Here is a 12,028-nt window from a genome sequence, read left to right as displayed (position 1 = left end):
CAACTACCACAGCCCCTGCTTCTTAAGGGGGAACTTCAAGTTCGGGAGTTACTCGAAATGCTGCTAAGATATTAGTATCATAAGTTTTATATTCAAGAGTGTAATAAGTCCATTTATAATCTTTAACACCAGCTTTAAATCCAACATTTGCTTTAGTTTCCATTTGTGGTGACATAAGTCTCTCCCTACAACTTATGAATTAAAAATTCGCGCTATAACAAAGTCTACTCGACATGAATTAGGACTTGATAAAACATTTTATAGGAATTTGTCAACAAATTATCAAACAATATTATAAACTGATCAGAATGGTTCCTTATTAGACCGCGGTATTTGATTCGCCAAATACATCATTATTGTATACTCTTTCATATGTATAACCCAACCCAATCTTTGTTTTTGAAGTTTATATTGTAAGCTTCTCACATTCATACAGCAACATGAATTAAGAACGAGACATAAATAAGCTCAAAATACTTTCCTCTATGAGGCAAGTCTCCATATATAAAAGAATATACATGTTGAATAACAAATTCTTTTTATTCCCAAACCAAAACAGGAAAACCAAAAAAAAAATAAGAATACAAAGAAGTACACTTAAGAGGGAGATAGATAGATAGATAGAGAGAAGAAGTTACTCGGTAATTACGAATTGGAGTATGAAGAGAAACATGTCAAACATCGGAGAGCTTGAAAGATTCCACGACAGTGTGTAATTTGTCTTTCATCTTCTCCCACCTCCTTTCATTTGCGCCCGTTGTCAAAGTGTAGAAGTTGCCTGCAATTTTTTAAGGCATCCAAGGTGTCAATATATATGGATGTAAATAGCATTTGAGTATAATCAAAAGCTAAGTACCGTTTCCGATAGTGATCACACTGAGAGCATGGCGAGTGTAGTTTGGAGCTTGAGCCACAAACTCGATCGTGTAGTATGCTCTCCCATCAACATCATTCTGGTACAAAATGAAAAAGGTAATTAAGAATCTAATCTTTGTTTGAGGCCTAAAGAAATTAAACTAAACCTCTTTTGCCTCGATTAGCTTCGTTTTCTGGTTCGGAGGAGCGAGAACCTTTCTTATCAAAGTTTCTGCAACCTGCCAGAATTCAGCCACTCGACTCAGACCACTGAAAGAAGAAAACTAAAAACCAAAAAAAAAAAAAATGAAAGGCTGATACGAACCTGCTCAGGTGGTCCGAAATCTCGAATATCTTCCTTGACTGTCGGAAACAGATTTACACTAACGCTTTCCAACGGTTCGATGACATCTTTGAACACCTTATCTTGGCCTTCTATTGAAACTTCCTAAAAAATGAAAAAAAAGACCACTTAGGAGGAAAAGCAAGAGAGATGGATAGTCGAAAGACTGACCTGCCAGCCAAAGGGGTAGAGGAACGAGTACTTGTCTTTGTTATCGGTCACTCCCAAAAATCCCTTCTTGTTTTCTGCACCAACTGAGCCATATCAAGGGTGTGCTCTTAGGATACCAAAATTTTCACACCAGAAAAGAAAAAAGAACAAATTCGGCTAAATAAGCACTTACATGCTATGGAGTTTTGATCGAGCAGCGAAACCCACGAGCCAATTATCCCCGCGGCAATGACGTGGCGTCTCCCGGGTCTATCTGCCGTATATAAACCATAGATTAAAAGAAGAAGAAGAAATAGAAATGCAGAAGAAAACGCCACAGAATCCCAATTCGTTAAAACATGGTTTCAAATTTACAATCTATATCAGTGGGGATTGAGTTCATCAGTAGCTTCATTGAATTGCCATTATCGTGTAATCGGTTGGTTTGGGATCAGATTTTAGAAAAATCAGAATCACAAAGAAGTGCAATGCAATGTAGTGTGAAAAAGGAGGGACCTTCAGAGGAAGAGCAGTCCGGAGATTGAGATGATTGGTGAGCCTTGACTACAACTGAATGTCTTCTTCTTGGGAAAGAAAAAGCCCCGCATTGTTGGTGCTTCTGCAACTAAGAATGGACAATAAAATCAAAGACAAAGAAAAACCAATGGCATTATAAAACGAAATATATATATATATATATATATATATATATATAGAGAGAGAGAGAGAGAGAGAGAGAGAGAGAGAGGGAGAGGAATGAGTTAACATACCTGAGGCAACGAGTTGAGAAAATACTGTGAGCTTTGGACGGAAGCCATGGCCAAGCTTAGATTGTGAAGAGAGAGAGAGAGACTCAGACCTTATCTTTTGGTCTCAAAACTTTATCTGTTTTGGCATCAGTTTATACGTTTGTAATCGTTAGTTGGATTTGAGAGGGACCCGTTTCTGGGTCCCACCTCGAGGAACACCAAACAATATATACATTTTTCCTTTCTTTTCTTTTTAGTTTTTACAAGCTTTTCTATTTAACTTTACCTGATTACAAGTCGGACTTACTTAGCCTTTTAATGATATAACAACAACCGTAATAGCACCCTCATACGGTCATACCCAAGCGGACTTCGTCTTCATAGTACAATTTAAGCTAGAAAATTTTTTAGGGTCTAATCAAATTTGATTCTCGAAAGAAAGCTGAGTACGAAACTCATTTCAACTTAAGCTAAAAAAATTTGAACTTCTTCCTAAATTAATTTTAGACTTCTAAATGCGCTTGTTCAACAATACCTAATATTTTATTCTAGTTTAGAGACCTCTTACACTCTTATAAACAAAACTTTAGAATAAAGCTTCGGACTTAAGAATTAGCCAACTGTTTTTTTTAAGCTTATCACTCTTGATATCTATCAATTACACTAAAAGATCGATACCAAAAAAAAAAAAAAAAAAAAAAAAAAAAAAAAAAAAATTGATTCATATGCGTTGTTTTTTTTTTTTTTTTTTTTTTTTTTTTTTTTTTTTTTATGCAATGCACTCAGTACTATATGGTCCAAATAGTATTTTATGATATTACCCGTGAATATAAGTAACTAGAGTTATTGTAAAATAAATCATTTCATCTGCTTGTTCGTTGAATGAATTTATTCATCAAGTACTATCTATTTTTTTTGTTAGTACTCACAAAAAAAAAAAAGCATCGCTAATTGCTTTTAGCAATTTCGTACATGTTGATATCATAAATCCAGCTAGACTAATAGTAACATCAAATGTCTAGTTATCAAACAATCGTTTATAATCTAGCCAATCAACTGCTAAATTGCCAAGAAATGTCACGATGAATTGTGCTTTTACTTTAAGATTGAAGTAATTATGGAAACACCATTTAGTTATGACATTAAGCCATCGATCATTCAAATGTTTTAAATTAAGCCTTGAAACACCAATGGTTACATAACAGATATATAATATACTATAGAGTCACAACTCTTACGTCACAAGACTTTGTCCCAACCCCCAACAATTGTCACTTGAATTTAAGTGTCCTTTTTTTTGTTTGAGAGAGAGGGCTTTATAAGTAGTCAATGATACAAGATCGGATATTTACAAATATGGGGGGTTGGACAAATATAAGTATCTATTTCTAGAACCACACAAACACACCTCAGAAATAATTAAATGTGGGCATTGTGCCCGCCGGGATTCGATCCCGCGTCCTCCCCTTGGGAGGAGAGTGGTGTTACCACTAGGCCCAATCAAGCTTGGGTTTAACTGTCCTTTTTATTCTCAATATATGAATGTTTCTTTTAAACTAACAGAAGAATAGGTGACTACTATATAAACAGAAACTATTAAAAGTAAGGTTTGATGATAAAATTATCTTTAACTCTTACACGATTAACAAATTGCACTTGATATATCAAATCATGTACTTTAACCAGTGGCGAAGCTAGAATTTATAGCCAAGGGCAAATTTGATTATATTTTTTTTTCTAAATTCTCGAAGAGGTGCGTAAATGTGAAAATATTCAGGAGGGGTAAATGTGAAAATATTATATAGTTTTGGTCAAAAAAATATAAAACTTTGGGGTAAAAGTTGTAAATTTATAAGAGGTGTCTAAGAAAAAAAAAACATATTCAGAAAGAGCAAATATGAAAAAAATTATATTTTGAACTAAAAATATAAAATATTAGGATAAAAAATTTAAAGGTAAAAATTTAATTTTTAAAAGCTCAAGGCTGCCTCCACCCTTGCCTTCAGCTTATCAATTGTTTGAAAATACTCATTATATCCAATATTTATAAGAGATTGACGATTTTATGTACAAATATGTCAAACTATCCTGTTTAACTTATATTTTTCTTTGAAATTCTTCAAAAATATTGAAACTTCAATGTTATCAATTTTTTTCCTACAATTAAATAATAGACATCTCATTAGAAAGTCTTATATCATAATTTGAAAAACTCTTCAGTGTTGGTTGAGGTGTGCTCTAATAGTCGGCCATGGGGTGATTCTCGGGTCGTTTGGCGTGCGTTTCGTGAGACATTCATTCTTGGGTCATGGCTCTTTGGACATTACGTTCTGGGACGTGTGGTCTCGTGGGGCTCGAATTTGTGACTAACTGTTCACTGGTCGGAGAGTGAGCATACTAGCTCAATCAACCCATCAATATTATGAGAATAGCCCAAATTTGAATAAATTAAGTTAATAGTCCAATTAATATTTCACTACCTAAATTACTCTCATATATAAGAGCAAAACTCAATTTTCCCAAAACCTAAACCCAAACTCGTTCTCATCTTCGTCCATTTCACGCCACCGATCCACTTCACGCCGCCGATCCATTTCACGCCGCCGTGTCGTCGCCAATCGTCGTCCATCATCGTTGCTGATCTCTAACGTCGCCGACGAGATCCGCCATAGACGCCGTCAAGATCCACCATAGACGGTGTCGATTCCGTCGAGCTCCGGCGGCGACGATGCTCGGAGAATCGACGGCTCAGATTGACTTGAAAATCGGCGGGGGGAGAGGAATCGGCGGTGGAGAGGAAATTGGCGGCGATGGAGGGGATTGAGGAGAGGCACTTTGTAAATTCGCGAATCGGTTAATTTAATTAACCTACTGGAGTGAGTTAGGTTAATTAATTAACTGATTCGTGAATGATTTGAAATTCACAAAAAATTTACAAAAATCATAACTTAAGTCAATTGATATTCAAAGCATTCAATTAATTAACCTAATTCCGAATTCAATCATTTAGTAAATTAACTTTACTCACAAAAAAATAAGAACCTAAACTAATATTCAACCAATAAGTTAATTAATTAACCTAACTCACTCCAGTAGGTTAATTAAATTAATCTATTCGCGAATTTACCAAGGGCGTTATGGTCTGAGTCGAAAATATGGGCTATTTGTTTAATAAAATGAAACTTGGGCTATTCCCCCAATAAGAATGACAAACTTGGCTAGTTACAACAAATTTTATTTTATAAAATACAAATAATTTCTAACATATTCATGATGAACAATGTATAAAACATAAATGACCAACTATACATACTTCTAATAGATACCATATTCATAAAGAAAAAGTTGCCGAAATACTATTTTTTCTGTAAGATTTCAATTTAAAAAGAAAGAATGGTCCATATTATTTATAGCTTATAGGCTAATCTTTCAGTTATATCTAAAAGATTAACGAATATGTGAATATACCAATTTCAATTGGGAAAATAACACATTTATACCCTGTGTTTTAGTGAAATGTCAAGTTTAACCCTCGGTTTTCAAAAATGTCGAGTTCATACCCTCTGTTTAACTAAAATGACGAAATTATACCCTCTGTTTAACTAAAATGACGAAATTATACACTGAAATAGAAAACAGTGTCACAAATATTCTTTTTATTGATTTTTCATTGACGTTGACTATAATATTTATATATAAACACCAATTATCTTTATTCATTTGCGCTATATATGTAATTTATTTAAAAACTAAAAAATAAACAACAGTCTCTTAATCGTAAAGAACACAGAAAGAGGCAAAGGGGTAAACATCGATAGTTGATAGTCATCAAAATCGCATATTCGAACAGAGAATCCAAGATTTAGAGTTACAATTCGAACACGGAATTAAGTCATTTCTTAGAAAGTATGAGTTTTATTATTTAATTTTAATTTAAGGCTATTTTTATTTCAAAATTGAGAATTTGGAAGTTAGGGTGCTGATTTAGATTTGATTCGGTTTTTCTTATATAAGAGTTAATATCAATGAAAGAGAGATTTGTGACGTTGTTATTCATTTCATGGTATAATTTCGTCATTTTAGTTAAACAGGGGGTATAATTTCGTCATTTTAGTTTAACAGATGGTATGAACTCGACATTTTTGAAAACCGAGGGTTAAACTTGACATTTCACTAAAACACAGGGTATAAATGTGTTATTTTCCCAAAATATGATCGCAAAAGCAAGTCAAACCCAATCTAGCCACACACACATTCATAGACGCACAATAATACACGTCATTCCAACATACGTCAACTTATGTTTCTACTTCAAGAGTTCAGTGTGGAAAGCTCATGAACACACAAAATGGTGGGTCAAAACTCGGGAGACTTGTTTGGCAAACTACCAGACGAGATTCTCCGGCGAGTGATCGCATTTCTTCCACCGGAAACTGCACTCGAAACCAGCTTGGTCTCGACGAGATGGAGAGCCTTGTGGGACTCAGCTTCGGAGCAACAACTATCGTCCCTTCAAGGCATCGCAGACGAAATCGCGGCCTTCGTGGCCAAATTCGACGACTCTGACCCGTTGAGGCGTCCACGGAGGCTCCGACTCCGTTCAGGCGATGCTGACGTGGCGTTGACCTCGCTGGCGCCGAACAACAAGCTCAAAATCCACTTCTCCTTCGACGAAGACGACAAACCAGCTGAGACCACTTTTTTCAGCTGTGAACTCAAGTTCAACGCAAACAGCAATGTTATTCTCTGTCCCTCTGATATTTCCTTTGTCAAGACTCTGCATCTCAAGTCGTTGGGGTCTCTCACTGGAGACTCGGTTTCGTCTCTGGTCCCACGGTTTTCGTTCCTCGAGAGGCTCGAGATCGTCGAGTGCCGAGGCCTGAAATCGCTCCGCGTCGAAGCCGGCTCGAACCTCGCGAGCGTCGTCGTCTTGGACTGCCCGGACTTGGCGTCTCTCAGCCTGAAAACTCCCAAACTCCGGTCATTTCGCTACCGAGGAAAACACCCAAAGATTTGGCCGGAACGCCACTTCAATCTCGACGATGCCATGCTCGATTTCAGGGGAGGCCTCGGAGATTGTGGCCTGGTCAGCGCAGACTTTGATCCCTTTTTGCTGACCGTGAAAAACTCTCGAGTTCTCACGCTGTGTAGCTGGACTTTTGAGGTTTGTTACTGTTTCATCACTGAGTCTGAGTACTCAAATCATACATATATATATGTGTGTGTGTGTAAGAGAGAAAATGTGATGTGGCTGTGCAGACAATGATATGGCCTTCACTCAGTCCTCTGAAAGTGAGTTTCCAGTTCTATAAACTGAAAGAGTTGTGGTGGATCGGTTACTCCGAGGAACGACACAACACCGATTCCTTGGTTCGCTTCGTGAAACTGTGTCCGGCCTTGGAGAGTCTCTTTGTGCCTGTAAGTTTCGTTCTGTTTTATTTCTCTTTGAGTTTGGTATCTTCAAGAGTTTGTTCCTGAGCTTCTCTCTCTCTCTCTCTCTCTCTCTCTCTCTCTCTCTCTCTCTCTCTCAGATTGATGCTAAAAGTTGTGATGGCAAGGGAGATCCGAGTACGTGTTTGGAGAAAGCTGTTAGGGATGTCAAGCATGGGAAGCTTAAAGTGGTCAAAATGGAGGGAGATTATATTGGCCAAGAAGATAAGAGAAGTTCTCTCAGTGGAGTCACTTTTCATTTCAAGTGGAAATCTTGTAATTGAATCACCAACTCCCAAACATGCCCAACTAAGTGCTTAATCTCTGATTTCTGTTTCAGTGACTTGCTCCAAAAATTTGGAAGGCATATCCTCGAGTCAAATAAAAGAAAACTAGTCACAGTTAGTTCCAATTGAGGGACCTCTTTTTAATTTTTTTTCTTCTATTGCAAACACTCAAAAGCTCATATTTCTATTTTATAGTTGTCTTTTTTTTTTAAACAATAATTATATAGTTGAGTCACTTGAAACTAATAAGTCAAAGCCTTTGGATTACTTGATGAACTCGATCTCAAGATATCCATGGTCCCTGCGATGTCTCAAACATAACAAGGTTAGTAGTAGCATGATAAAGTGTCGAGTTAACTTAGTTAACGAGAATAAATAATATCGTATTATTATTAGTCGATACTTTACAAATATAAAATTTAACCGGGAGAAGTGAATATATATTAAAAAAAATAGAAAATAAAAGGGCTATATCAAAATGATTAAATGATAAATAACTTATAATAGAATATGGGCTTCAAGTAGTAATGATGAAGGAAATTGAGCTAAAATTCACCTTTGCAACAACAAGCTTAGGTGGCATGATTTTTTGCCTCATTTGAAAGTCAACGTAATCATAAGTGCGGAATTTTTTTTCATCTTTGTATTAAAAAAAATAATAGATATAGATCAGGGATAAATTTATCGCATTTTCCGCGCGAGATCTCTCTTTCCGCAGGTCCACGATACGGATTCAGATTTATTTCGCAGATGAGTTCATTTTTCGCAAATTTTGCAAATACAGCACAAAATTTCTTAATACTACAATTTTCAAATAAAATTTCTCAAATTCCACAAATATTGCAACTTATTTCTCAAATTTCGCAGATATCTCATATTTTATTTATATTAAATTATTTCTTTATAGAATAATTTGTTATAAATGTTCGAAACTTATCACGGTATACTACGGAAGTTACGTAGTATATCCAAAAATTGAACACGCGGCGCGAAAACGGTAAGTAGTAAGTTGATACGTCCATTTTCTATCATAGTTAACCCATTCTCATCATGGTTGATTCCTCGGGAATGATCTACATGGTTTCACTTGAACACCCATATATTATCTTAAAAAAGGAACACCCATATCAAACGACATGTCAAACTTGTAGCAAATCACGAGCGTAGCACGTGCGCACTATCTATCCACTTTGTTTGAATGAAATGATCACAAGAGATTTCACAAAACTACAAACAAAAAACAAAAACCACTCAAAACCTCAATAATCCACAATGAGAGAGCCTGATATCCATTTCTTTTTCTGGTCAGCCAATCATGGCAGTTTCATCGCTCTCACTGAGTTGGGTTTCCTCTGCTATACATAACAAGGTAATGGTTCATTTCACTGATCTCATTTATACATGTTCAAGCTTAATAAATTAGTCCTCTTATTTTCAGCTGAACGTGTCCCATTTGAATGATTTTGCTCGACCTACTTCGGTAACGATTTCGGGGAACATCGTATGCTCTGCAGAGAGAGTCTCCGATGAAGAAGGTATGATTATTATTTTTTTTTTTAAAGAAAACCTGGGAAACTAGATTAACAAGCTAAACAGTCAAACACGATTAAAAGAGGTAAAAAAGAACCATGTCCGTTCAGACTACCAGTTCATTGAAGCTCAAAGATTTTTTTTTTTTTGGCCAAAGAATGGACTAAAACATTACAATCAATTTGTATTGACGACTGAATTTTTCGAATTTATTAGTAACTAAATTTGTGTGTTTTAGATGACTTATAAGTGATTAGATAAATGTGTATGAAAGGTTAGTATAAGAATCAGTACCCATTACTATACCTATATTAATTTAAGTTAATAACATTGTTTCTCAAATAGAATACAAAACAAACAAAACATTCTTTTATTTATTTTGTATAAAGTTTATGTGAATTCAATTTGAATTTTAGGCCATTGCAAGAGAAGGGCATTACTACTAGGAGTTGGTGCACTAAGCGTGAATCTCATACATGTAAATCCTCTATTTGCCGAAGGTAAATCAACGTTGGTACGTGTTGTTTTAAATAATAGATGCATAAGCTAAAAGAATTTGGAGGCATTGACTTATATATGGTTTTTTTTTATATCATGGTTGAAGAGATACCAAATAACTACCGGTCCTATGTTGACACTGCCGACGGATATTCATATTACTACCCCTCGGATTGGAGGGTAATTCTCTTTTCTTCTCCTTCCTTTTTGGTAAATAGAGGTCATTTATATAGGAAATGGAAATATCTATAACTTCTATAGTTCTATGAGTCAATTTTTTATTCTATATAAAAAAAAAAAGATATTAAAAAATTTCCACATCTAATTATTTTTTGACAACATTGTCACAAAGAAGTGATGATTATAGATAATGTGAAAGATTATTTTTATAGCAAAAAAAAAAAAATGGCTCGTTTTAATCATAGATATTAATTTGGATATCATACTAGTCACTTTATAGCTTATTTTCTTGCGACTAGATACAATTCTTAATTTCCATTGTTTAGGAGTTCGACTTTAGGGCCCATGATTCGGCATTCAAAGACAGATCTATGCAGCTGCACAATGTTAGAGTGAAGTTTTTACCAACACAAAAAAATGATATCCATGAATTGGGTCCAATGCAACAGGTACGTATGGATAATAAATTTAATTGTTTGTGTAACTTTCTTTTATTCTTTCTCTTAAATCTTTTTTTTTTTTTTGGATCTTAGAGCTAAAAAAAACCCTTTTATAAAAGGGTTTGGACACCAATAAAAAAAAGTGGGCTATTCTACATTCTTATTTTTTTTTCAAAATAGACATATATAAGAGTGTTTAGTTACAAACATATAACTAATAGTGACAAAATTGACACTATTAATTACGTGGTTGTCACTAAACACTCTTAAATCTGTCTTTTTTTAAAAGAAAAATAATAATAAAGTAGAATAAGCCACTTATTTCCTCTTAGCTATGTATAAAGTAGAATAAGCCACTTATCTCCAAATAATAAAGTAGAATAAGCCACTTATCCCCAAATATAATAATTTAGGTAACTAATCAAGTTAGACGTTTGAGATTGATATGTAGCACATATTTGGTAAATATTTGATAAATAACCACAAACATAACGTGACATTTCTGATTTGTCTTTTTCTTGAAATTAAATGTTGGGGTATTTACGTCAATCTAAGCGTATAAATACGTGGATGTGATTATTTATCAAATATTTACTAAACGTTGACTAAATAGCAATCTCAAAGTGTAAATATGAATATATAATTAATGGACCCAAATACTTTTGAGTTCAGCAATTATAGTAAAAGTTGTGATATTATCTAATTAACCAACTTCTTTGTTGAACCCAAACAGGTAATTACGGATTTGGTTAAGACTAGATATGCTGCGCCAAATCAATACCCCACCATATTTGGGATGACAGAGGTCTCTCTCTCTCTCTCTCTCTCTCTCTCTCTCTCTCTCTCTCTCTCTCTCTCTCTCTCTCTCTCTCTCTCTCAATGAGATTTTAATGCAGAAAAACGTAGATGGGAAGAACTACTACACCGTGGAGTTTCAACTTACGTCTCCAAGCTTCGCTGTGACTTGCTTTGCGACCATTGCCATTAATAGCGGTTAGTTTAAGCGCATAATTAATGAGCACAAAATGTTGTACATCACTGATTAAGCTTCAAGTATATAATAATTTATTTAAAAACAAACTAAACTGTTGAACAGGGAGATACTATACGCAAATTGTTGTGGCAAATCAAAGGCGTTGGAAAAGATATCGCAGCCAGCTAAAAGTGGTGGCAGACTCTTTCAGGGTTTTCGATATATAATTAATCAATGAATATTATTATTATTAATTGATTGTACTTGTATACATAATAATATTACACAAAGGCCTACCTGATGACCAAGATGTATGTATGTAAATGTGTATGGTTTTAATTATTGTTATAGATTCATGTTAATTTATGCTCAGATCTTGTTTTTCAATATACTGGCCAGTTTTCGGATTGTTGTTTAACTAGCTATTTTTCAAAAACATAAAAAAAAAAAAAAAAAAAATCTATTTTTCAAAAACATAAAAAATAAAAAATAATTTTTTTTAAAAAAAAAAAAAGCTATTTTTCAAAAACATAAAAAATAAATTTTAAAAAAAATCAGCAGTTTATAAGGCAAGTCTAAGAATTCATATTGAA

At 34.5% G+C, this 12,028-nt stretch overlaps 3 protein-coding genes across 4 annotated transcripts; 2 read left to right on the top strand and 1 right to left on the bottom strand.

Annotated features, from left to right (window-relative positions):
- Positions 1–443: 443 nt before the first annotated feature.
- PPL1 (PsbP-like protein 1) lies at positions 444–2,223 on the bottom strand. 2 transcript variants are annotated; one of them, XM_089602218.1, is made up of 8 exons: positions 2,119–2,223; positions 1,865–1,973; positions 1,542–1,622; positions 1,370–1,452; positions 1,181–1,303; positions 1,023–1,094; positions 857–953; positions 444–778 (listed from the first exon to the last, which is right to left on the bottom strand). In XM_089602218.1, the coding sequence occupies exons 1-8, from the start codon at positions 2,164–2,166 to the stop codon at positions 675–677; spliced, it is 717 nt and encodes a 238-aa protein (XP_089458344.1). In that variant the 5' UTR covers positions 2,167–2,223; the 3' UTR covers positions 444–674. The 2 variants fall into 2 exon arrangements, with proteins under 2 accessions (XP_089458344.1, XP_089458345.1); XM_089602219.1 differs by having other exon boundaries at positions 1,865–1,967.
- A 4,192-nt stretch (positions 2,224–6,415) lies between these two features.
- LOC149379276 (F-box family protein) lies at positions 6,416–8,054 on the top strand. Its single transcript, XM_089603635.1, has 3 exons — positions 6,416–7,261; positions 7,357–7,515; positions 7,629–8,054. The coding sequence occupies exons 1-3, from the start codon at positions 6,446–6,448 to the stop codon at positions 7,809–7,811; spliced, it is 1,158 nt and encodes a 385-aa protein (XP_089459761.1). The 5' UTR covers positions 6,416–6,445; the 3' UTR covers positions 7,812–8,054.
- A 979-nt stretch (positions 8,055–9,033) lies between these two features.
- PNSL1 (PsbP-like protein 2) lies at positions 9,034–11,783 on the top strand. The gene is made up of 8 exons (XM_089603275.1): positions 9,034–9,183; positions 9,253–9,349; positions 9,761–9,844; positions 9,949–10,022; positions 10,349–10,471; positions 11,196–11,267; positions 11,359–11,455; positions 11,559–11,783. The coding sequence occupies exons 1-8, from the start codon at positions 9,130–9,132 to the stop codon at positions 11,660–11,662; spliced, it is 705 nt and encodes a 234-aa protein (XP_089459401.1). The 5' UTR covers positions 9,034–9,129; the 3' UTR covers positions 11,663–11,783.
- Positions 11,784–12,028: the final 245 nt, after the last annotated feature.

The sequence above is a fragment of the Urtica dioica genome, chromosome 12 (genome assembly GCF_054948205.1).
Source record: "Urtica dioica subsp. dioica isolate 48M chromosome 12, U.dioica_male_clone48M_v1_H2, whole genome shotgun sequence".
NCBI classification, from domain to species: domain Eukaryota; kingdom Viridiplantae; phylum Streptophyta; class Magnoliopsida; order Rosales; family Urticaceae; genus Urtica; species Urtica dioica.
This window is presented reverse-complemented; position numbering and strand designations above follow the sequence as displayed.